The sequence below is a fragment of the Triturus cristatus genome, chromosome 12, assembly GCF_964204655.1.
Source record: "Triturus cristatus chromosome 12, aTriCri1.1, whole genome shotgun sequence".
NCBI lineage: Eukaryota > Metazoa > Chordata > Amphibia > Caudata > Salamandridae > Triturus > Triturus cristatus.
This window is the reverse complement of record NC_140595.1, coordinates 193,886,026-193,913,156: the sequence shown is the minus strand read 5'-3', so window position 1 is coordinate 193,913,156 and position 27,131 is coordinate 193,886,026. Positions and strand designations below refer to the sequence as shown.

At 44.1% G+C, this 27,131-nt stretch overlaps 1 protein-coding gene across 1 annotated transcript in view; it reads right to left on the bottom strand.

The window, feature by feature from the left end:
* HYDIN (HYDIN axonemal central pair apparatus protein) overlaps positions 1-27,131 on the bottom strand; it is a 2,467,744-nt gene that overhangs the window by 2,038,969 nt on the left and 401,644 nt on the right. The window contains exons 7-8 of the mRNA XM_085640020.1: positions 9,748-9,872; positions 2,462-2,663 (exon numbers count right to left, since the gene is read on the bottom strand). Of these exons, the coding sequence (XP_085496146.1) occupies positions 2,462-2,663; positions 9,748-9,872 (327 nt within the window). The remainder of the gene's footprint in view (positions 1-2,461; positions 2,664-9,747; positions 9,873-27,131) is intronic.

Sequence of the window (27,131 nt, the reverse complement as noted above, 5' to 3'; positions counted from 1 at the left end):
AGCATCTAAACCCTTTGGGTGATCACAAATTGTTTTGATCAGTCTTATCTGGCTGCCTGTGGTCTAAAACAACTTAGTCTCTCTCACACCAAGGCTTGTTATGTGCCCAGCAATGACAAACAATTATGTGATTATAAATTGCCCAACTGGAGTTTGTCTACTTTTGGGAATCTACAGGACCATGAGAGGAACATGCGATGCAGCTCAATCGTCCACAATATGCCTCACCCTTACAAGTAGCCGTTGTTTGTATCTTTGCCTTTAATTCATTCCAAAGGTTATGCATGTTACCAAATTAATTACCGTATCCATTTTTATTCCTATCTTTTGTTGAACACAGGCAGAGCTCTGTTCAACATAAGGAATAAATTAACAGTGGTCAAACCCTGCTTGCTCCAAATGAAACATTTTGAACTATCTTCCTACTCCAGTAAGATTCCAGTGATTAAAAGGAGCAACCATCCTCCAGTTCTAAGTGGGAACTGGTGAAGCCATTGCTCTCAGTACATATTGCCGGTACTATGGTTACTCCCTCTTCAGGAAAGATTCGACCGCAACTGGTAGATACTAGATGCAAGTCCTTGCAGGAGAAGGTACGAAGGGATTCAGGGTTGAAGTTGGTCCACTATTGCATTTTTCCCACCAAGTAGGACAGAAACCAGTTGAGTCCTGCATTAAGTTCTGAATTCCACTGCCCTGAAGTGTGTCCTAACAGGACACTAGGGACTGGGCGGCCCAGCCACCAATGAGTTTAAAACAGAATGTTAGAGCTGCATCCAAGACTTGATTGGGGGGTGGGTGGGGCGGGTTGTTTGGAATATGTGCTTTTTGGACATTGTTGTTGGGTGCTGGAAACTTAACAGCTGTGGCATAAGTCCACTGAGTTGTCCAGCGTGGTACCCAAGGTTTGATTAGTTAACGAATTTGGTCCAGGTCCAGCACACCTTTTAATTAAATCCTGATCTTTTGCAGGGAAAGACAGCTGATGAATCTCAGTGTGTTCTTAAGATCCCTGAGATATCCTGAACACTTTCCAGTAGGTCATGGGGTCAAAAGTATGGAAACTCTAGTGTCTACTGCCTAGGCACTCTAAAAATGGTTCAGGTTTTATCTCGGGCTAAATAGTGCTTGCATAATCTGGGATTATAATTCAGGCGCAGAAAGAGTTAGGGGAGAGGAGTTGGCCTAAGGGCTAGGGCGCTCGACCTCGGACCGGGGGAACTGGGTTCGAGTCTCGGTAATGACGCTGAACATCCTGTGATTCTGGGCAAATCACTTAATCTCCCCGTGCCTAACAAAAAATGAATGTGTGTCCTCATGTAACGTAACTGGTGCTATGTAAAGCGCTCCGATACCTGATTGGATTCGGGTCAAGTTCGCGCTATATAAAACTCTACCAAAAAATAAAAAAAGTTAGCACTGTCTAGTTTTGTTACTAGATTCTACCTTTAACTACTCTATTTTTTCACCTGTAAATATAAGATATATTGGGCCAGTTGCACAACCGTTGTGATTTGCGACTCGCAAATTGAGACAAATTGCGAGTCGCAATTTGCGAGTTACAAATCACAATGTACAACAGTGTCTCAGACACTGTTTGCGATTCCCAAAGAGGTCGCATATTGCATGCCTCATGAATATTAATGAGGCACTCGCTATTTGCGACTCCATTGGGAATGGCTGGCCCTCCCAGGTATGGTGGCCTGCTGGGCTCAGCAGACCTCCATGTCTGGGACTGCTTTTAAATAAAGCAGGTTTTTTTTAAAATGCAGACCGTTTTCCTTAAAGGAAAACAAGATGCATTTAAAAAAGAAAAATGAAACGTTTTCGTTTCATTTTATAAAGGCAGGTAGTGGCCCATTCTTCTTTAAGTTCTAGCACTGACTCAACATTGAAGATGTATTTTTATATACTTTGGTAAACAGTATCTGCGTTTCTAATCGCTACCACCTTCTAAATTAAGCTGTGAGTGCTTATCAAGTCTATCTAGAAGACAGACAAGTGGCCAAAGAAAGTAACCTGATTATCCAATTGGAGTGCACTAGTATTCTGGCATAGGGATACCGGTGGCAAACAATATTAAACATAAAGGATTGCCAACTAACCACTGACTTGTCGGAGAACCCAGAGAAAAGGCCTTACAGGGCACAAACTGTATACTGTGAGTTTACAAACTGCAGAACCTTTACTAGTTTTTTTGCATCTATACAGGCTTACAGTCCTTCAGAGGGTCTTACATTTCTGTTGAAGGGCCTACATCTGTACCAGCTATACCAATGTGGCACCTGGTACTGTTCTACTATGTTTTTAATGTAAAACTAATGATAATGTTTTAGCTCAGCAAAATTCTAAGCTGCGAGAGTTCTGTGGTCTTTTCCGGACACTGAATAAAGTTCTTAATCCGTAGGCAACTTGCAAGAGTAAATATTTACAATTCTCTTAGCTCCAATCCCCAACAGACCTTAATTTGTGCTGGTCTTCTTCCTCCTGAGTAGCCCAAGTCTTCCACTGAAAATGAGCAATGATATCACTTCGGTTGCTAATGGTTACTGTCCTCTGATTGGCCATGGAGAGGTACGTTTTCTCTACCATTAGGGAATTCTTGTCTAACCGCACATTGATATCAGAGGCAGCTCCATACAGACGAACATAAATATCTTCCCCTGTTAAAAAAAAAATATATCTATATATAAAATAGAGTTCGAGGGAAAGTCAGAATTATTCTTTTTATATCAATGTTTAAACAGTCTATAACATAAAAAGGTTAAAGAAAACACTGTTGTTGTGAGAGTTGGGCGTTCAACTGACGAAATTAACACTCAAAACAGAACTCCATGGCAAAATCGCTCATCATACTGAAATGTTTAAGGATTTATTGTATTAATTTGGGGTATCAAGATTTAATTTCCCAAGAGTGCCATAAATCTCCTTATCCAACGTACTACTTGTGCATTTTAGTAACTGTTTGCGAACCACTATGACACTTTAACAACATGCTATTGAAATTATCATCAACTTAACTTGGTATAAATTACATTAAAAAATCAAAGACTGTGCATTGGTCCTCAACTCTGAGTCACAGATCCCAAAGCGAGGTGCTACGAGCTATGCAGATTTATAAGATAGCACACCTTAGAAAAAACATGTGTCAACGTCAAACAGTTCTTAGTCTTCTCCCTCTACAGGTGGTGGCTCCAGCTTCTAAGTCATTCAAAAACATATTTCTAGCCTAAGCCAATTCAAAACATTGCTTTGGCAGACACTTATTGGCAAGACAGTACTAGAACGTTTGTAGAAATAAACTACACGTATTAAACAGAGCAATATATTAAATTATATAAATACAGAAGCCAACAAAATGTCTAATCGCAATACATAAGAAATATCAAAAATCAAGCATAGATGGGGGTTACAGATTCAACTGTTAATGAAATTAAATTAACAATTATGGGAGGATAAATAATATGTTATTGGGTTTCGGTGACAAGGTGCATCTTCATTTAATGGCAGTCACTACCATGCGTTCCATTACAACAAAGCACATTCTAAAGCAGCACCTTTTGAATTACCCCTGCGCCAGCAATCCGTGGAAATTCTTTTCCTAGCTCTCCCACATTGGCGAGGACGTCATAATAGCATGGCTCCGCTCGCGACTCAGTATGACGTCATCGGAGCCATAAGATGACCTCGTCGGCGTGCTCAGGTCTGTTCACTTTTTTCCGTGCCATCGACGCGTAACGGTTTTTTCTGGCATTCAACATTTTCATCGAGATTACTTTGTTTCTTCATGTTTTCTTCGTGTTTCTGTTGAAATGGCTACTTCGAAGAAGTCAGGTTTCAAGCCCTGCAGGGAGTGTGTGGGCCATATGTCGATTACAGACCCTCACGACGACTGTCTTTGGTGTCTTTCTTCAGACTACGACGTCGAAGGGTGTTCGTGATGTCGACCTCGCATACTTCTAAGTCTAAGAAGCATAAGAAGTCGAAGAGGAGACACAGTTCTCGACGTCGCTCTTCGATGGACAAGGCTTCGAGGTCGGCTTCTCCTGTTCAGCGACGCCGTGGAAAGGATTTTGTTTCTCCATCACCTTCGCTTTCTCCGCAGGCGACTCCAATCCACTCACTGACTCCGTGGGGTTTGCCGGCGCCGAGAGGCTCTACGATGTCCACGTGGTCTCTGGCGCCCAGAGGGTCTCCGGGGCCCAAAGGTTCTCCAACGCCTAGGGAGTCTTCTCCTGTATATGTGGCTTCGCCTGTGCGGGCGCCAGTCCCACCGGCTCCGCAGCCTCAGCCTCCAGTTCGGCCTCGGATGGAACAAGACCAAGGCGGCCCGGATCCTTACCCTCCTTTTCCAGGACCAGGAGCGGATCCCTCACATTTCTCAAATGCGATGTTTGGTATGTTGGCCAGGGTATCCCACCCTTACGGTGCACCTTCGGGCCCATGGGTCCGCATGCCTTTAACTTGGGTGTCCCCCAGCAGTATGCCAAGGCGCCTTTTGTACCTTTTATGCTGACTGCTCCATCTTGGCAGTTTTGGGCGCCGAAGTTTCCGACTCCGAATCCTCAAACCCCGCCTGGTGTCGAATCGGCGCCGTCTCGGATTCGTACGGCGCCGCTGTCCGTTTCTGGCAGCCTTCTTTTGATGCCGGCTCCATTGTCACCGGCGCCGCAGATGGTGCCGCCGATCCTGATGCAGCGTTCCAGGAGGGAAGCGAAAGGCTGCTTGACGAGGATAAGTACCGGCAGGAGCAGGAGGAAGGGGAGATACTCGACTCCGTGGATGAATTTGAGGGTCTGCAAGTGGCCAGTGGTTTAGACACTTCCCCGGAGTGGGAGCTCTCTTCGTCCTTTCTCAGGATGTTACACCTTATCATGTGGTGATTAGGAAAGCTGCTGAGTTGTTGGATCTTTAGTTGCCTTCAAGTTAAGTCAAATATTTTAACTGAAGTGCTTAATACTTCTTCTTCAGTTAGTGAGCCTCTATTGCCATTCAATGAGGCGTTGACAGAGCCTATCTTGGAGGTGTGGCAGAAATCTTTAACTGCTATTGCAGTTTCTAGATCAATTGAAAGGAGATATTGACCAGCACCTGGTGATCCAGCTTTTCTTTCTGCCCATCCATCTCCTGAAAGCTTGGTGGTTCAGGCTTCTTACTCCAAGCAGTCAACTGGCTCTGAAGTCTACGAACGCCACTTGCTTGCTTGGGAGGTACATTCATGCCCTTATGGACTCTGTAAAACAATTGGCCCCTAAGCTTCCTGAGGAGGATTGGGTTAATTTTCTTGAGGCTCTTTCGGATTCTCAAGCAGCTGCCCGTCGGGTTGTTCTGTTGGGTTTGGACACTGCTGACTCGGTTGCCCAGGTAATGGGTTCTTCAGTTGCTACGAGGAGGCATGCTTGGCTCAGATCTGATTTTTCAATGGATGTACAGGCTACTCTTTTGGATCTGCCTTCAGATGGTTTAAGATTGTTTGGTACCAAAGCGGACGCTGCTCTGCAGCGTTTTAAAAACAGTAGGGCTACTGCAAGATATTTGGGCCTGCAGACTCAGCCTAGAGGGTATGGCTATAAGAGGCATCGAGGCTTTAGTAAGGCTTCTTCCTTTTGTGGCCGTCAGCAGCCTCAGCAGCAACAGCAGCCAAACCCTCTGTACAGGTCTTACAGGGAAAAAATAGAGACCATCTTCAAGGAGCCACTCTGCAGCAGTCCTCCTCCTCCTCCTCCTCCTCTTCTCCTGTCCACCCCACTGGTACCACGGGAAAGTAGCCCTAGATCCCCCATTTTGGAGCATGTTGGTCCTGTAGGCGGTCGGGTGCCCCATTTTCTACAAGATTGGAAATTGGTTACCTCAGACCGTTGGGTTTTGAATCTTGTGAAAAATGGGTACGCCCTTCCTTTTCTAGAGTTTCCACCTCCTTACCCTCCTCTCCAGGATTGGTGTTCAGAGGACCATTTACTTCTCTTACAACAGGAGGTTCTTGTCTTGTTGCAGAAAGGGGCGATAGAGGTGGTTCCAGAGCAGGAAAGGGGTCAGAGATGTTACTCTCGTTATTTCCTGATTCCCAAGAAGGACGGCCGATTGAGGCCGATCCTGGACCTCAGGGTTTTGAATTTCTACCTCAGACAGGAAAAGTTCAAGATGTTGACCTTGGCTCAGGTTCTTCTAGTGCTGCAACAGGAAGACTGGATGGTGTTGATCGATTTGCAGGATGCGTATTTTCATCTTCACATCCTGAAGTCGCATCAGAAGTATCTCCGGTATATGGTAGGGTCGCAACACTACCAGTTTGCGGTCCTTCCGTTTGGTCTCACTTTCGCACCACGGGTCTTTACGAAGGTGATGGCAGTGGTGGCAGCACATCTCAGAAGGTCAGGGGTTCCGGTTTTCCCTTATCTGGACGACTGGCTGCTTAAAGCCAAGTCTACGGAGATGGTGTTGCGCCACTTGCATGCAACAACGTAATTGTTGTTCAACTTGGGTTTCTCAATAAATGTACGCAAATCTCACCTGGTGCCTTATCAGCGCTGCCTGTTCGTAGGAGAAATACTGGATACTACTGTGTGTCGAGCTTTCCCACCTCCACAGAGGATTCTCGACATACAGGAGATGATTCCTTTGTTTCACAATGGAGCGGTTGTTCCAGTCCTAAAAGGACCAATGCCTGCTCGGTCTGTTCGCTTCCTGCATACTGTTGGTCAGTCATGCACACTGGCGCATGAGGGCACTCCAGTGGTGCCTCTGCAGGCAGTGGTTTCAACACAACGGAAATCTCAGGGAGAACATCAGAATCTCCAGAGACACTGCAGTGGAGCTGTCTTGGTGGCGTGTGCAGGGCAACCTGGCTCAATGAAAGCCCTTTCAGCCTCCTCCACCGGTGACCACAGTGATCACGGATGCCTCCACTTTAGGGTGGGGTGCTCATCTGGGGGACCTGGAGGTCAAAGGTCTTTGGTCTCTAGAGGAAAGGATGCTTTCTGGAATTGCGGGCGATACGTTTGGCACTAAAGGCCTTCTTCCTTACGTTTGTGGTCAGTCAGTTCAGGTCCTAACGGATAACACTACCGCGATGTGGTACATCAACAAACAGGGAGGTGTAGGGTCGTATCGTCTCTGCAGAGAGGCTCTGCCACTCTGGTCCTGGGCTCAGGACTATCAGATTTGTGCAATGGCAAATCATCTGGCGGGTGTGCTAAATGTACGTGAGCACAGTCTCAGTCGGCATTGCTCGGCCAATCACGAGTGGCGGCTTCATCCGGGGGTGGTCCATCTCGTCTTCAAGATGTGGGGATTTCCTCGGTTTGACATCTTTGCCACTCGCGAGAACGCACACTGCCCATTGTTCTGCAGTCTCCAGTATCCGATGCTGGGGGACGCGTTTCAGTTGTATTGCAGTTCGCAGCTGCTTTACGCATTTCCCTCCATACCCTTGATTCCTCGAGTTCTGAGGAAGATTCGCCAAGACCGGGCCCAAGATATTTTGATCGCCCCGGATTGGCCAAGAAGGGTGTGGTACACCGATCTACTTCACCTCTCTTTGCACCCTTCGCTCCGTCTCCCTCTCAGGGCAGACCGCCTCTCGCAATCGCAGGGGCAGGTTTTACACCCCCACCTCCAGAGCCTGCACCTTCATGCCTGAAGATTGAATGGGGCAACCTGAGTTCTTTCTCTCTCCCACCGGATGTGGTGGATGTTATTTTATCATCCAGGAGACACTCCACGAAATCTATTTATTCCTCCCGGTGGTTCAAATTTGTGAAGTAGTGTGGAGAAAGGTCCATTAATCCTCTGAAGGCATGTTTGTCTGATGTGCTGAGTTTCTCTCTTTCCTTTGCTCAGCAGAGTTGTGCTGTGGCTTCAGTTAAAGGTTATTTGTCTGCTTTGTCGGCTTTCATTTGTTTGCTGGATCAGCGGTCTTTGTTTAAATCTCCAATTGTTATGAGGTTCATTAAGGGCCTAACCAATAAGTTTCCTCCCACTCCTTTCATTATGCCTCAGTGGGATTTGAATATTGTCCTTACTTTTCTGATGGGTTCTCCTTTTGAGCCTCTTCATAGTTGTCCTTTGAGGCTTCTTTCCTTCAAAACGGTCGCTATTAGCTCGGCAAGGAGGGTAAGTGAGCTTCAGGCTCTTAGTTCAAAACCTCCTTTCTTCACCATTCATGCAGAAAAGATGGTTCATAGGACCAGGGCTGCTTTCCTGCCTAAGGTGGTTACTCCTTTCCATTTGGGACAGTCTATTACCTTACCTACCTTATATCCTCCCCAACACCCTTCCAAGGAGGAGGAGAGACGTAATCGCCTTGACCCTAAGAGGGCGGTCAGTTATTACCTGGATAGGACCAGGGATCTACGGCTGGATGATTAGCTCTTCGTGGGCTACATTGGACGGATGAAAGGAAAAGCTGTCCACAAACGAACACTCTCCAGGTGGATCATCTTCTGTATCAAGATCTGCTACGCCCTGGTCAAGAAGGAGCCGCCTGAAGGTATTAGAGCTTATTCCACCAGAGATAAGTCATCTTCTTTTGCTTTGGCTTGAGGTGTTCCTGTTGTTGATATTTGTAAGGCAGCAACTTGGGCCTCCCTCCACACCTTTGCGAAGCATTACTGCTTGAATTCTGAGGTTAGGAGGGACGGCCATTTTGCACATTCTGTTCTGCAGGATTTTTTTGTATAGTCAGGTGGACAGCCTCCTCCGGGAGAGGTACGGCTTGGGGATTCAATTCAAAAGGTGCGAAATCCACAGGCAGATGTATCCATCAGAAAAACAAGTTACTTACCTTTGGTAAAGCTTTTTCTGGTGGATACATTATGTGCCTGTGGATTCCTCACTGACCCAACCGCCTCTCCGTTGTCCTCCTGTTTCTAGCAAAAAAAATAAAAAAATAAACTGTTTGACATGGATGTTTTTAATATGTCATTTTCTTGCATACGGTTTGCTGCCAGGAAAAGCTTTGTTTATTGGCTATTTACATTCTGTTGATGTATATACTATGTGCATTTTTATATATATTATGTATCCTGTGTATACTTGTTAAAATATTGACGGTCTGCCCTTTTGCCTCGAGGGCACGGAATAAAAGTGGTGGAACTGAAGTCAGCACGACGACGAGGTCTTCTTTGGGCTCCGATGACGTCATACAGAGTCGTGAGCGGAGCCGTGCTATTATGACGTCCTCGTTGACGTGGGAGAGCTAGGAAAAGAGGAATACACAGGCAGATGTATCCATGAGAAACAGAGCGATGGATAGAGCGAGGTAGATATAGAGCTAGATAATACTGTGGCAGTTGTCACTGTGCAGTAATAAATGGATCAGAGTATCCATAGGAAGAGTGCTTTTTCATTGAATATGGGAAACAATGGGAGAGAGTGAATGAGGCATGTTGAAATGAGGGAAAATGAAAGGAGACAGAAAGAGGGATGGGACAGAAGGGCGGACAGACAAATATGAAACCGATTTAGTACTACACTACAACACACATTAATAAAATATTTAATTCACTCAAAACACAACTGAAAACATAACAGAAATAATACGATAAAAAAAAACTGTAGTACTTCTACTTCACTCAAGGGTACACAAACCGAGTCACGTTCGATGCAGTTCCTATTTCATGCAATACAAAACGCCTCATGTGGGCTACACCATTCTACTTCTCCATGTGGAACATCTAAATTGCTTACCAGAACACGTGCAGAACAGTGCGTTTGACACATAGTGTTACACAGAACCCAAGCACTCACCAGTGTCGTAGTGCACCACTAGGTCCTCGGAGTGGTCCCCGATCTGCTGAGCCTGAAACGCCACCGTCACTTGCATGCTCTCTGCAATAGCAAGGGTTCCTACCGACGGCTCCACGGAGAATGGGCTGCAAAACACAGAATAGCATTTCTATCAAAAACCTAATTTGAAGAGAAAGGGGGCTAACTGAATGACAAAAGAATGTCGCCCCCCCCCCGAAGACCTGTCAAGTTGGTCGTATAAACCACAGGATGTAAACAGCACTGCCATCTACCGTATACTACTTTAAGTTAGGAGTTACCCACACAGCATGATACAAATAAACATTTAGATAGTGCCTTAGTATCATTTGTCATTATTAGAATTGTTAGTGAATAGGCACTCTGACATTGCGCAATAACTTCACTCCACACTAGTTGAAGCGTAAAAGGCCATTTATTAGGACATGGTTATCAAAGACTCCCAACGTTTATTAACTTAAACAATCCAACTTCATAACTTTAATCAACAATAAACCCCATCCCCCTCTTCCATTCTCCATCCGTTTCTCCATTCTCACTCCTCCCATTCATACTGTAAAGTGCCCATACATCTCTTCTCATCTTCACACCTTCACACCCTCTTAAGTATCCTCTCTTGCCTTTCTTAGGCTGCAGCTTGCATCCTGTGCTCCGCCCTCCTTCACCTGGGTACCTTCCCCCTCCCCCCCAGAGGAGTGGCTCCGCCCCCATCCGAAACTCACCACCTCTCCAAAAAAACACAAACCTGGACTCGCATAACCCGTCCTAAACTGGCACGCATAACTCTCACCTCCTCACCCTGTAACTGTAGGGTGGGTGGATGGATCAATTTAATCCCCCCTAATGACCTTCCCTAACCCGGTGGTGCGAGGTGCTAAGGAAGAGGCCGGAACCTCTCCCACAGCACCTTTAATGCGCACCACCGGCCCGCCCCTAACCCCACACCATGACCTCCCACCCCCTGCCATGTCCTTCCATTTGCGCGAATATCCCCGGGGGAAGACTAATGTGCGACCATGCTTCCCCCGGGGCCTGACAGTGGGACACTGAACTAACACCATTCTACGTGCTATGTGAGGCAGCATGCTCTCAAGTAAAAAGGTCACTCTACACAAACAAACCCAGCTTCTCCATTCGGTTCCATTCTTTGAAATTAAACATCACTTCCTCTTCGAATTTACAAATGAAAAACATGTTTAAGAACGTTACTAATCGCAAATAATGTTGACAGCATGATTCCAGGACGCTGTCAGTCATTGTACAAACCAAAACAAAACAGTGATCAAGGGGCGAGGAAAGATCATTAGCTACAATGCCCTCACCTCATGGTATAGGCTGCAGTGAGCCAGGAACACACAGACCTATGCTGAAGTAGGACCAGCAGTAATTGGACCTTAACGTGGGCGCTTTGAGCTACCCGACCAAATCAGCTTGAGCAGTGGTAACCCAGTGGATTTCTTTAGCTAATCGGATCCCATGAAATCACACACACACTCATATATATACTACTGAGGAGTGATTCCTGCGTGGGGAGAGAGGAGGCAAATTGTTTGCCTGAGCAAGGGTACGCAAGCGGTCTTTATCCCTCTGGGCACTTGAGCTGGTGTGGAGCCCGATATCCAACATTGTTTGGGACATCACTTGGTGGTGGGTCTGTTGCATTACTGAATGGGCAGCCCTAGAGGACTCCAACTACCAGCATGCAGCTGCCTGGTTGGGTCAATGTGTGACACTGACACACCCTTGAGATGGAGGAGGGGCGAGTAATCACCTGACTGGGGGTGGACACTACATCTTCCTCGTCCTAGTTGACCGCCAGGGATAAAAAGGAGCCCGTGGAACCGGCACTGAGGAAAGCCAATCAAGGCCGAAACGCGTCTGCCGTAAGCGTTTCATGGACTTTTGTCACCGCGTGGATTAAAATCAATTAAACCGCTTGTACTCACCCCGGAGCTGTGTCGTGCTGTCTGTCCGTTGGGAGAGAGCTTTGGTTCATATTTTGCCATCTGGCTGCTGCTGGCTAATGACACGCCCTCTCGATCAGGCGCAGCGTAGAACAACAGCGTCTTTCGGACTCTTGCAGTGTATGGCAAAACACGCTGCCACCCCCAGCAGCTTGATGAACTACTGAGGAGTGATTCCTGCCTGGGGAGAGGAAAGGCAAATTTTTGCCTGAGAAGGGGTACGCAAGCGGTCTTTATCCCTCTGGGCACTTGTACTGGTATGGGGCCTGACATCCAACACTGTTTGGGACATCACTTGGTGGTGGGTCTGTCACATTACTGAATGGGCAGCCCTAGAGGACTCCAACTACCAGCATGCAGCAGCCTGGTAGGGTCAACATGTGACACTGACACACCTTTGAGATGGAGGAGGGGTGAGTAATCACCTAACTGGGGATGGACACTACATCTTCCTCGTCCTAGTCGACCGCCAGGGATAACAAGGAGCACGCGGAACCGGCACTGAGGAAAGCCAATCAAGGCCGAAAAAAGTCTGCCGTAAGCTTTTCATGGACTTTTGTCTCTGTGTGGATTAAAATCAATAAAACCACTTGTACTCACCCCGGAGCTGTGTTGTGCTGTCTGTCCGATGGGAGCGAGCTTTGGTTCATATTTTGCCAGTTGGCTGTTGCTGGCTAACGACACGACCTCTCGATCAAGCACAGCGTGGAACAACAGTCTTTTGGACTCTTGCAGTGTATGGCAAAACACGCTGCCCCCCCAGCAGCTTGATTAACTACTGAGGAGTGATTCCTGCGTGGGGAGAGAGGAGGCAAATTGTTTGCCTCAGAAGGGGTAAGCAAGCGGTCTTTATCTCTCTGGGCACTTGAGCTGGTGTGGAGCCCGATATCCAACATTGTTTGGGACATCACTTGGTGGTGGGTCTGTCGCATTACTGAATGGGCAGCCCCATCTTCCTCGTCCTGGTCGACCGCCAGGGATAACAAGGAGCCCATGGAACCGGCACTGAGGAAAGCCAATCAAGGCTGAAACGCGTCTGCCGTAAGCGTTTCATGGACTTTTTTTACTGCATGGATTAAAATCGATAAAACCACCTGTACTCACCCCGGAGCTGTGTCGTGCTGTCTGTCCGTTGGGAGAGAGCATTGGCTCATATATACATACATACACAAATATATATATACACCCATATACACATATCTATATATACACACATATCTTGATATACACACACATACACATATCTATATACACACACATCTATATACACACACATATCTATATATATATATATATACACACACATATTACCTACTGGCGGTCGCCAGTAGGTAGTTATAGTTAGGACCACGTTTCCATAGGAAAACCTCAACATTCTATTTTGAATAACTTTGGCGCCGGTCGACGAATCCTCGCGAATTTCTCAAAATAGGTGGGGCGCTACGCTCCGCTCCTACCCTGAAAGTCTCGGGGGGATTCGTCAAGCGGGGGCTGAGATAAAAGGGGGGTCCCAAAACGCGTTTTTCCCATGCATTTTTCCATAGGACCTTTAGACAGGGCTACAGCCCGAACGGCTGAACAGAATTACTAGAAATTTGGCAGAGAGGTAGTCCTCAGGTCAAGGAAGTGCCTTTTGTAGGTTTGGTGTAAATCTGTTCAGTAGATTCTGAGAAAATAGCCTTTAAATCAATATATATATCTGAGCCCGCTTACGGTACGCTTACCGTACGCTTACGGTAAGCGTACGGCGGCGTGCGCGAGCGCGATTCTGATTGGCTGTTAGATCTTAGTAAACATTCGAATCGGTCGAAACCAGGAAGCGGCGGCCGCCATTTTGTGTATTTCACTCTGAAAAAAAAGAGTGAAAACAAGGAAAGGGGGCAATGAGGAGAGTTACAGACCCCCTAACATTTGTAAGGGGGTCAAAGAAGGACTGAAAAGTACAATAAAAACATTTATTGATTTAAAAAAAAATCACGGGGTACGCGTACGGTAAGCTTACGGTAAGCGTACGGTAAAAAAAAAAAAAAATAGATAAATGAAAAGCAGATTTAAGAGTTTAGAAATTAGGGAGCTCTAAAAAGAGCTGTTGTGTTTATGAAGTCATTTTTTTAGTGGTACCTACAAGTAAGTACCGATGCAGAGTCTAAGGTTCAAGAGGAAGACTCTGTTCCCTTCATCATTGAAGTGCACACCATCTCCTCTATAAATGTCTTGCATGTCATAACGCAAGTTGTTGTGGTAAATGGCACCCATACCATAGTCACGGAGGAAAGCAGAAACAGATTTGTTGACGTGCTTTCTTGCTTTGTCAATCTGTGGACAGAAATGATTGGACCAGTTCCATTTTTGCCTTTGGCATATGTTGGAAAACACAAAGGCAGTTTTAGGGAAAAGTGTAAACAGTTGTGCAAAGGTGTCCTTCGTAAGCATTTCCAGACCTACCCCAGTCAAAGTGCCTAGGTCATTGCCACCACAGTGCACTATTATGAGGTCAGGGTGTTGGATTTGAATGAAGGATTTCACCAATGGCATCAATTGGTGCCACTTTAACCCTCTCTGACCAATCCATTTAATGTCTACATTTGGCAAAGCAAGGTCTCTCACCATATCTGTTTTCTCTGCAAACTTTTCACTCCAGAAGACATAGCTGTGCCCTACAATCCACACTGTGAACATCTTCAAAGGAGAACTGGATGCACTCAGGAGGTGTCTTTCAGTAGAATGGCAATAAGAAAAGAAAGACAGTTTGGAAATGGAGGCATACATATTTTTTTAAAACAAAAAGAACTGATTGGCTGTTTCATACCATTCTAGAATAAAAACTAGGCTGTATGTGAAAATTAATAGAAGCATGTTTTGTATTGGTACAAAAAAATGTGTAACCAAAGAACAGTACTATGGATTTGCTGTAAGGTTTGAAAAGTCAAGCACTCTTGCTCTGTGGAATTGAAACATTGTGTGTCGAACTTCTGACCTAACTGCACACAGCAGTGTTCCATGAGCTGTTGCTATGGTAGCAGGCAGAAGTCAAGTTGGGGGAAGGGTACTAGGCAGAAGTCAAGTTGGGGGCAGGGTACTTTTGGAAAAGGGTTGGTTTTCAACCAATAGAAATGTGTGAATACATGTGAAAAAAAGGGGGAAGCACTGAGATTTGAAACTTACATGTATATGTGTGGAAAAATAGAGGGAAAGTTTGCCATTATCTGGTTCTGCTGAGAGGAGAGAGGTGAACAGAACAGAGATCCTGGCTCTGATAATCTGCTGTTTGAGTGTCACATTTCTTTCACAACTAACTAATTTTAAAGGTGAGTTTACAGTTTGAGAGGGGATGTATGTGGTAACTTAAGAAATGAATAATAGAAATGGGAATTGTTTTTGTTGTAGTTACACATGGTGGTTTCATAATGTGTCAGTGTGTAAAAGTGATTTACACTTGCCCCGAAAAAAAAAAAGAGCAGTAAGTGTGCTTTCAAATTGGCAAAGAAATTTCGTTTTGGCACTAATGTGAAAACATGACTCTGTGTGCATAGAAGAATTATAGGCAGAGATTTATTGCGTCTTGCTCTGGTGATTTCACAGTTGCATTAGATGGAAAGGGGGAGCGAATTATTGGGGGAAGAAGCAGAGGCTTAGCACACACCCATGTCCTTGCCGTGTATAGTCATGCACAGTATTTACAAGCGAGTGGGGTTTTCAGGTTTAAGTCTGTAATGCAAATACATTCAGCATCACTAAGGCTGGTTGCCCTTGGTGGAGTGTAGGCAGTCACAGAGAATGCACATGGTGGTGGTCTGAAAAAAAAACAGCTTGGACACGTGCAATTAAATAAATCAAAAATAGTGGTTTCATAATGTGTCAGTCTGTAAAAGTGATTTCAAATTGTAAAAAGAGATTTTCACTTGGCCCGAAAAAAAAAAAGAGCAGTAAGTGTGCTTTCAAATTGGCAAAGAAATTTCGTTGTGGGACTAATGTGAAAACATGACTCTGTGTGCATAGAAGAATTATAGGCAGAGATTTATTGCGTCTTGCTCTGGTGATTTCACAGTTGCATTAGATGGAAAGGGGGAGCGAATTTTTGGGGGAAGAAGCAGAGGCTTAGCACACACCCATGTCCTTGCCGTGTATAGTCATGCACAGTATTTACAAGCCAGTGGGGTTTTCAGGTTTAAGTCTGTAATGCAAATACATTCAGCATCACTAAGGCTGAATGCAATTGCTTTCACAATTAATAGTGAAATGCAATTTATTCTGAAAACAGCAAAAATAAGGCAAAAATATTTTTTGGTAAAAAATGTAAATATGTGTACTGTATTATTAAATGGTTTAAAAATATTAATACTTTTTTCTTTATTTTCAGATCGATATAGAAAATTTTCGGAAACTACAACCATTTTAAAAACTATTTTTTAAAAAAACAAATGAATAAATATTTTTTTGAGTGAGTATGGTAAGTCAATAATAAAAATTGTAGTCTCTCAAGGACTTTATAATGTGATAAATGATTTTTAGTGTTTTTTTTAAAAAAATAAAAAAAAGGTACGCTTACCGTACGCGTACGGTAAAAAAAAAAAAATAAAAAGTTTTTAAAAACAAGTAAAAAAAAGATGGAAGATAAGGTTGGCTCTTAAAAGAACCGTTGTGTTCATGCAGGGACAGAGGAAAGGAAGCATGGGAAAATCATTCAAAGCTACAAATGTGCTGATCTATTTTGTTGTTCACTAGGGAAACACTGGTCTCCCTATGACAAATTAGACCTTTACAAAATGTGCAATGAATATCAACCTTCCGAAATCGAAGGTTCATTTCCAGAGGGCCAGCAAAAGGAGATTCTCCCCCCACAGATGAAGGGCTCACCTGACCTGCAGAAGAAGGAGTAAGCCCTGCAGGTGATGGTCCAGGCTGAGCTGCTGTGGATGTACTGGCTCGTCTTTCTGAAGAGTTACCTCCAAAAAGATGACCATGTGTCCTTCTGTGTACATCCTGGAGGTGTCTCTTCATGGTGTGATTCCCAAAGGAATACTTCCTGTTAGGATTACCTCTAGAAAGTACACGCTTACACAGCTTGCAAGTAACTAAGGGTGCATTCACCTTTTGCTGGCCTTCTGGAAAAGTAAAATAATCCCAAACATAAGAAGGCTTTACTTTCCTCGCTCTCTGCCTCAAGACAGTGCTGCTGGTGCTAGCCTCACTCTCAGAAGAGCTCTGCTGTTCTGCCATCGTATCCCAAAGACAAACCAGCTCCTTCTCCCAAGGGATCACAAGCAGAAATGAGGGGAATGGGTGTGGTGTAGGAGAGTTCTAGAACTGAAAGTACTTTCAACCAATCAAAAGTTGTGTTTCATGATCACATGACCTACCGTACGCTTACGGTACGCTTACGGTACGCTTACGGCAAAAAGTACGCGTGCGCGTAAAAAAGACACGCGCTTCCGCGCATGCGCATAACAGTCACTCCCCGGCACTTCCGCGTAACGTGCGCGTGTGGCGTAAGCGCGCACGCGTCCCACGCGCAGTACGCGCGGCTACGCAAATTGCGTAACTATACGCAAGCAGCGTAGATAGATTACGGACGTTGCGTAAACCGTACGCTTACCGTGAGCTTACGGTACGCGTACTAAAAAAAAAAAAAAAAATCTGGTAATAAATTTTACATGTTTATTTTAAAAAAGATATTAAAAAAAAATATTTAAGGATTTTAAAAATTTAAGCATAGTCTTTATAAAATGAAAGAAAATTAAATTAAAAATATGTTTGAAAAAAATGAAGAATAAAAAAAAAAATTAGCATCTAAAAAACCTTGCAAATTCACTGAAAAAAACATGGGTTACACACACGTTATAGTAAGGAATTAGCATTTAAAAAACCTTGCAAATTCACTGAAAAAACCATGGGTTTCACACACGTTATAGTTAGGAATTAGCATTTAAAAAACCTTAGAAATTCACTGAAAAAACCATAGGTTTCACACACGTTATAGTTAGGAATTAGCATTTAAAAAACCTTAGAAATTCAGTGAAAAAACCATAGGTTTCACACATGTTATAGTTAGCTGGACATTTTACTCGTAAAAAACCAATGAAATTGCCCCGTTATAGTTAGTTCAGCTAACTATAACTCGCGCGCCCGCAATGCACTGCTGATGACGTCACATATTACATCACTCATGACATGGTCAGTGACATCACTCATGACATCACTGATGACATCTCAAATGACATCACTGATGACATCACTGATGACATCATCCTTGTGATAGAGTGGCAGACCTCCTCTCACCTTAATATAAGCTTTGATACACACATTCAAAAATAGAGACTAAAATTTTCAAAACAATGGACATACCAATACCAGTTACAACAACCTCTTCAGTAATTCTAAGATCAACATACACATCCACTCATTCACCAACAGTCCTATACAGTCACTCATACATGTACTCACTCATCATATGTACTCATACACCTATACATCCTGTTACATAACGCCACTCATCCATAGAGTTACTCACACACATAGTCACTCATGCTAATAAAGAATCAAACATACATTCACCTGTATATACAGTTATACACACACCACCACACTTACTTCTACGGAAACTTACACATACTTAGTCTTTTAAACAATCACTTATAGAAACACATACTTATTCATACAGGAACTCTTTCAATCTCTCCCTCTCACATATACTCACATATATACACCAATAGTCACATATACTAGTTTAAAACATATGTAGTTACTCATAAAGACACTATTCAGACAGTCATTCACTCACTAACACACCAATACACACACGCATCCACCCATGCAGTCCTGCACACATGCTCTGTTCAACACATACAAACAGTGAGTCACTCATTCATGCACCTATGCACTACGTCATACCCCCCACCGAACCATGCAGACACTCAGACCAATACTCAAAAAAACCAACTAATAACCTATATAGACACCCATGTAGCTACTCACCAACCCATGCAGCCACTTATACACAAAGTGAAAAAATGATAGATATTTACATATTTAAATATTACTCACTAAGCCATGTATTCACCATGATACACTTAATCAGTCAGTTACACAATCAATTTTTCAAAAAGAAATCATCCATTTAGACAGTAATATACCCATTTATTCTTCTATCAACCTTGAGATATACATATATAAAACATATTTAATTTTCAGAAAAACACACATTCACTGGATGATGTCATCAGTGATGTCATCAGTGATGTCATTTGAGATGTCATCAGTGATGTCATGAGTGATGTCACTGACCATGTCATGAGTGATGTAATATGTGACGTCATCAGCAGTGCATTGCGGGCGCGCGAGTTATAGTTAGCTGAACTAACTATAACGGGGCAATTTCATTGGTTTTTTACGAGTAAAATGTCCAGCTAACTATAACATGTGTGAAACCTATGGTTTTTTCACTGAATATATATATATACACACACACATATATATATAAATACACACATATATATACCTGATCCCAGGTAGGAAAGGCACGACACAACTCCGGGGTCTTTGAAAAAGAGGCTTTAATGATGTTATCTCGCGTAGTGATGGCAGTCCATGAAACGCTTGGGCAAACGCGTTTCAGCCTTCATTGGCTTTCTTCAGTGCCGGTTTCACGGGCTCCATGCTCTCTCAGGGGGTTATATATATATATTTTTTTTTTCTTAAAGCAGAGACTGCGGGTTGATAAATATTTGGGGGCATTCTGATGAACGCAGGGAGTTGGAACCATTAATGCTGCAGTGGAGGAAGGCTCCAATACCTCCGCTTACCTCACCTACCCTTTTACAGAGTAGTCAGTTCATGACCAAGAATAGCCCTCATTCTTATGTCAGGAGTAATCCTGATTTGGCTGGTAACTCGAGTTAGAAGTCTAATCGGGGGTACAAGGAACGCAGGTAAATCATGCGTGCCAATGTTCCGAATATTTCACCAGGAGAACATGGCACAGTTTCAAGGTGAGAAGTGGCTTGAAAATAAGTATGTGACATGGGCATAAGGGGTCATACCATAGCAAGCTGTGCTGGCTCATCACAGAGCAAAGCTAAACACCTGCTTTTATCATTTGAGATGTCTAAAGCTCATACATAGAACTCAGAATCTCTGTTAAATTGGTCTTAAATTAAATCAAACTTTCATTACTCACACAACTTGGAATAACAATAAACAGAACTAGAAAAATAAGCTCTGAGGGTCCCTGAGGCTTTTGATTCCGCACCCCCAAAGAATTGTGAAGCCAGACAGCAAAGAATAAAGAATAAGTAGCGGTGTTTTGCATGGCAAGGACCTGTGCACAGGGTCGGACTGGGATCACAATTTGGCGTGGGCACTGATGAAGAAAGTGGCCCAAATTCACGGGGCGTGGCCCACATTCGTGAAAATACCTAATCACCAGATCTCACAGATGGAGCCAGCCCCCGGCAATTTCCTCATTGCTACGCACGGCTAATGACAACCCCCATTATACCACTGCAACCCCAGTGAAACCGGCTGGTCGGATCTGAAGGGTGGCACCAGGGCAACACTCATCAGGACCCTTAATTAGCCCAATATACAAAGATTAGCTCCCGCACTCATTCTCCCCAGGGGGCAAAATATAGATGCATCAAACAACATGGGCAAACTTAACAAACAACAGCCCAAACTATCATTCGATACACGTCGCACGCCTAGGCCCACACAGGCACTTTCTGATACTGAGATCGACTCAGAACGTTCCAGAGACTAACATGGACTACCTTTGATCTTCTCTCCTCTCCACTGATCCACGCATCGTCCAAGAATATTGCCGATACCGCTGTTCCCCCCACTCTTTTTATGTCATGTTCTACACCCCCGTTTATTTGCATGCTTTAACACCATGGTTCGTACTGTGCAAAACTGCATCTATCCTTTGTTTGACCATCCCTGTGAAGACTGCCAGTACCGGCCTGACATTAAAATGGCGACCGAACTTGCCCCGGGGCCACATCTTCCCTTCCCCTCTGCTATCATTTGTTTCCAATGTTTCTTCGATCTCCTTATTCTGCCTACGATCTTTCACCCTTAACTCACTTCTTTCTGCTAGCCCTCCCATTTTAGACCATGAGGGTTATTGACTTTGATTAAGCTACGTTCAGTTCAGCAGACTACTTATTTTATTTTCATGGTTTTTCCCTTCTACCTTAATCGTTAGCTGCTCTAGGGCAGTAGGCATCTGTACTAGCGTACCTACTCTCATTCCCCCTGTCTGCTGTACTAGTCCTCCCATACCGCCCAACTGTCCCTAAATGGCCTCCATGTTTGTGCCCCTTGCCAAAGCACTCCCTCTCCCCTTGTTGGGGAGGGATCCAGCATTTTTGCCCCGGAGTCTCGGATTCCCCTCTGAGAGAGTCCACAGTGTTAAGGGATTTACACATAGCGGAAAAAGGCCTTAATTGGCCTCCTTGAATGTGCCCCTTACCAAAGCACTCCTTCTCCCCTTGTTGGGGAGGGATCCTAGCATTCATGCCCTGGAGTCTCAGACACCCCTCTGAGAGTCCACAGTGTTAAGGGATTCTTCACATAGCGGAGGTCTGGGAATGTTCCCATTATCTCTGGGAACCCAGCACCTCACACCGTTAAAGGCGCTCTCCTTGAAACCATTTGACAATCTCCTCCAGGCTGATACTTTAACCCTCTGATGTATTCGGCGAATGAGCAACCTTGAGCTGATGACCGGTAGAGTTGCCCTACGCAGCTATTGAGGAGTTGGCTCTGGTTCCCCCCTTGACCATCACCTACCCATCCGATCGTCAGACACTGTTTCTTCTCTTGTTGCCCCCTTGTGTTTTCCTAACCCCGCCCTCTCCTCTGTCCTCCCTCACTCCTTATCTTCCTCTTCTATTCCCTCCCTCTCTTCACCGAATCTCTTTCCCCTGCCGGCCTTTGCCTCCCCATACCTGAGCCATCCCTTTGTAACTCTTGTATCTCCAGTAACCACGTACATGAAACTGTTGTAAGTATGTTTTAATGCAATTGTACCTCCCCATGTAAAGCGCTCTGATACCTCCGGGTTTAGCCAGCGCTATATAAAATTTTTCAAATAAATGCCTTTTCATTAAACACACAAGGAATGTAAGTGGGAGGATATTGTTCTTGTGAAGGACACAGGGCCAAGGTGACAATGTCCTACAAGCTGAGCAACTAAAAAACAGCGAGGCCCCTTTCTATTTCAAAATTATTCCCCAGCCCTCCAGTGCAGGAGCACCTGAAAAACAGTGAGGCCCCTTTCTCCTAAAAATGTTTGCTTTTTACTGTAATGGTTTAAAATAATCGAACGGTCAACAATAAATCAATCAATCAATCAATCAGCTGCTGGGCCATCCATAGGGGTGGGGGGAAGGTTAAGGTGAAGATGGTGTCAGTTCCCAACATTACCTGGCCCTCACAAGGAGACCCATTCGTAAAAATGGCTCAATGGCCTGAGCAACACCTGACCCCCTGGGAGGCCGATTATGGCACACAATCACCCGTCCCCAGCCCACTATCAGCGTGATTGCTTGGCAGGGCAGCGCATCAGGGAGAGGCCACAGCTGATCATCGCTGATGGCCGCACAGCGAGGTTGCTTTCGTCTCCCTGTCCAGTGCTCTCCTTGTACTGGGAAAGGGGGGGGGAAAAACGGCCCATAGAGCGCACTTAGACATCGGCCCTTCGGTCAATGCCCGAGTGCCCGCATTACCAATCCAACCCTGCCTGTGCATTGCTTTGCTCACGCTTCTGCAATGGTCAGTAGAGGCCGAGGCTCGGACAGAGGACCTGAAGTGGCTATGTGCAATTAACGTGCCTATGAAGTAGTTAAAGACTGAGCGCCTCTCACTGGAAGATGGTGGTACAAATTCTTCTGCAAGACGGACATTAGTATCTGTATAGAATGTGGTGGGTGTGGCGAGCAGGGTCCATGAAAGCCAGAGAAGAGGAGTGACAGACAGGCAGTGAGAAGCGCCCTAGTAGGAGATAAGGGGCAAAAAGGGCATAGGCAAGTGGCAGGTATAGGTGACAGAGCTCCTCTAAACATCAATACCTGAATGTGTCGATGTCTGTGAGATGATAAATATGGCAGTATTTCTCAGGGCTTTAGCATCTATCACATTCCATGCGGCAAGGCAAGTTAATCTCCTCCATCCCTCCCCAACTGGATGGCAAAGGAACCATTTGCATAGCTAAGTGCGCCACCAGAGCACTAAATGTATGTTTCCAACTACAGAGTAGATCCAGAAAGTTTTTCTCAGTCTTCCTCTATTACTGGCATTAAGTGTAGCAGTAGACCCGACAATGGTCAACAGCTCCACTGGAAATGACGTGTCGACAACCTCTTAAAGTGTCACTTGCACTGATAACATCGATTCATTGGGTTGTGGAAAATAGACTAAACCCAAGGGTGTGAAAAAAGATGGAGCAATAAACAGGGTATATTGTCAAACAGAGAGTAAGGTAAGGAGTGTAGGATCTGTTGGAGTCATCATAACAAATGTAAGCAATTTGTAATGAATATTAACTACTCCAGATTGCTTAACTGAACACTCCGAAAGCAATCCCAAAAAAGAAAAGGGTTGAGGATAGCACCACACCTTAAACTGGGAACAACTCCAATATTGATCTACCAAATTGAATTGAGATTGGCCAATAATGCATTTAAAAGAAGTGAGAATACCAATATAAAATATTGACTGCACATCTTTCCAAAACTATTAAATCTATGGCTATGGCAATTCAAAGCCCTTCTTGGATGTTGCCTATAAAGTTTGTCCTCCTATTTCGATGGATGAGGTGCAGGAGAGAAAGCTGGTCTGAGGAAAAACAAAACACGGACACTATTGGCAAAAAAAGACGCGATGACTTAAAAATACAAGAAAATTTAGATGGCATGAAAACAAGGGTTTCAATGATGAACCAACAGAAAAGTCAATGCTAAATTAAAATCCCAACACGAAAGTGAACATATTTTGTAGATCCTTATTAAACAACAAGCCCCTCCGGTGAAAACAGACTCGCTGAGAAAGCAGCTAAATCACCTTTAACAGTATCAATGTTAAGAATTCTTCCCACTTCGGGAAAAGCAAATTGTAGAATCTGTCAGTCTGAGCACGATGTGGGTCGAAATAATTTTCAGAACACCAAGCCACAAAAATAGACCATCTGACTGAATATACTGAACTGGCAAACTCTACCCAAGAACAGCTAAAAGAATATCCTATCATGTTACCTTGATAAAAGGCAACATGTAGAAGGTGGAAACTTTCCATGTTACAAACTCGAACTAGAGAATCTTGTGATCCAGATGGAACAAACTTCCCCTTTCTGAGTCAAAAGATCCATCCTCAGAGGGAGAGGTGAAGAAGGAACTCAACTGTGGAGGAGGTCAGGGCCATGGTCGATAAGTACAAAGACAAGCCCAGTCCTGAGCATCAAGAACGATGTGAGACAAATCACTCTTTGCATTAGAGGCAAAGGAAGAAGGAAAATAATTCTTGAGTATGAAGTCTAATTTCAGATATATAGCGGCTCCAAAAGATTCCTCCTCGAGCAGCACTGGTGACAAAGTCTGTCCTTTGAAGGCATGCATTGATTCCCACCATAGTGCTTCCACTCCCAGAGATATCACAGCAAATTGAATGTTAGGGCCTGCAAATGAGTGGCCCATTCCTTAAGAGATCCATTGGTCACAATAGTGTGATTCAGCCAAGGGGGTTCAACCCTTTCTCTTCAGAAGAGGGTCTGTTTTTTCCCACACTGCAACTGTCTTACTACTTAAGAACTCAGACCTTGTCCTTCAAGTGTTGAAAGAGTGGATTCCAGTGATGTTGCAGCGCCCAGTGGCGGCACTGCATACTCAAAAGGGGCTGAGGAACCAGGGCGATTAATGAAGCCATCAGACCTAGTAGTGATAAAGTCAGCCTGGCTGGTTGAACAGGGTTTTCTTTTTTAACTACTAGTACCATATGCTGAATGCTAGATACCCTCTCCAGTAGTGGGCTTGACCACATAAGCAGAGTGTTTAGTATAAATCTACCTTTTCACTATACCTAATACAATAACTGGAGCACAGCATATCCCCAGTGATTTGACACCTATGTGGGTAGAGTCTGGTTGACTCAAACTTTGTCCAATTTGTGCTGTCACTCCTGTTTACCTAACTGTTACATATTCAGTGCGGTTTTGTGTTCCCTCAGCTGTTATTGTATACCCACAGTGACTCATTTTATTATCTAAGAACTTGCACTTCTGTCCTTTATGTATGCAGTATTTGCCCACCCACTGGGTTAGAACCAGAGGGGAGTTTCCATTTCTACACTGGTGGCATCTGGGTGCAAGTCCGTGAGACCAGTGTCTTGAATACTCATTGTGCCTCAGTCTTGACTCTGGTTACCCCTCTGGTCTTTTTGTCTTTCTCTCTTCATTACAAGTCTCTTTGCCCATTCTTGACCTCGTCTCCTCCTTTCATGTTCTCCTAATGTGTCTCCGCTTAACTTGTTCTACACCCAATCAAACTTCCCTCCTACTCTGGTGTTTTACTCCTTGTCTCTTCCGCCTCATGTCTTGCTCCACTGCCGTCCACACTCCATCTAATTGCTCCAACTTCCCACAGACTTTCAGTAACCCAGGGCTTTTTAAGAATAGTCTTACCAGATACTCAATAGATACACTGCTCAGAATTTGATGTCTTGTGTCTGGTTTTTATGACTCACCATGATTAAATACTCCAGATGATTGCAAGGCTTTGTGATACATTACAGAAGTTATCCAGTTCAATGCAATCTTTGACCTGTCATGAGGTCATGTAAAACAAATAGTTTAAATTGGGCTGAAAATAAGGTCTACCAATTTACTGAGATACTCTACTTGCACAAGAGCGGTTATAACTGACAAGTCTTTGGACACCAAAGCCAGGGAACTCATCCTGCTCAATGCACCATCTACCTATAAATAAACAGCCAATGAAATCCTCTCCAGATAGGGCCTTACAACTGCAATCACATTTGTAAAGACTCTTACTGCTGAGGAGAGGTCTAAAGGCAACAACTGGAGATGGAAATGGAGACCCTCCATAACTGATTTAAACAACTTTGTATTAATCGATTATCAGAATGTGGGACTAGATATCCTGGTAAACCCGGGAAACCAAACAGTCTTGTTCTACCAAATCTAGGTAAACAAAGCACAAAGTCAATATTTTGAGATTTTCTTTCTGCATTAACCTGTAAAGGAAGAGACGTTCGAAAATTAGATACAATCCTCTGCCCTCTTTGGAGTCAGAAAGTCCCATGATGGGAATCCATTTCCTCTTTGAAAAGGTGGAGGAACTTTTTGGGTACTTTTCTTGGTGTATGGAAAAATGGGTGAGGGAAGAAAATACACTGGTGAGACATTCTTCAGAACAGCAGATGTATCCCTGCACGACAACCTGCAAGACCTAATGTTCTGAGTTAATTTGCTGCCATTTCTGCAGAAATGCCAGCACCTGCATCAAATGAACAAAACCTAAAGAGGAATCAAAGAGGCTTGGTGGCTAGAGGAGAAACACCCTTTTGCAGTTGCTGACTATCAAGTTAGTGGGTGCGAACTTTGAACATCTTGTATAGCTTATAAGAAAGCCCCAAGGCCCTTAGAGTGGCATACCACTATCTTTCTAAGAATCTTTCTAAAGATACTTCTACCTTTTTAGCAGACACATCTTTTACAAGGGACTGCTGCCAAATGACATGTAAATTAGCTGGTTATGTACATCAGAAGAAAGACTGTGGTGAAAATCAATACAGACCTTCAAAGGATAAGTGAGGTACAAATGGAGCATTTGTATTCCCCATGACCAAACCAGTCTCATACTTCATCACATCTATACCATACTATAGAAGTTCTTTAAATGCACCTCTTAAATGCTCCTGTCGGGAGGTAATCACCAGAGCAGATTTCTTCTAAAACGTATAGGTATTATATTGCCAACAAGCAGACTCTTCATCTATTGAATTAGACAGGTTAATATTTTATTCATGCCTGGAGCCCTAGACCAATCTCAGGAGTGGAATAAGAGAGGAAGTAAGAAGGATCTTAAGTAGGAGGAGGATATTTCCTTGAAGTGGTCGTGATATTAGCAGTGCAGACTGGGGTATAGGCAGGGCTCTTTAACCTGATGCATCAAATGCCTCATTAAAAGGAAGAAAATCCTCTGAACCCTGCTTTCCTGATACAATCTCTGTAATAAGAAAGATTCTGCTGCTGTTTGTGAAAGTCAATATTCAAAGTTTCAGCTGTTTTTGTAATACAAGCCAGTGAATAAGCCTGATGTGCTGAAGCAGACCTCGCAGAATTAGGCAATCCAGTTTTGAATAATGTAGCATTAATAATGTAAATCC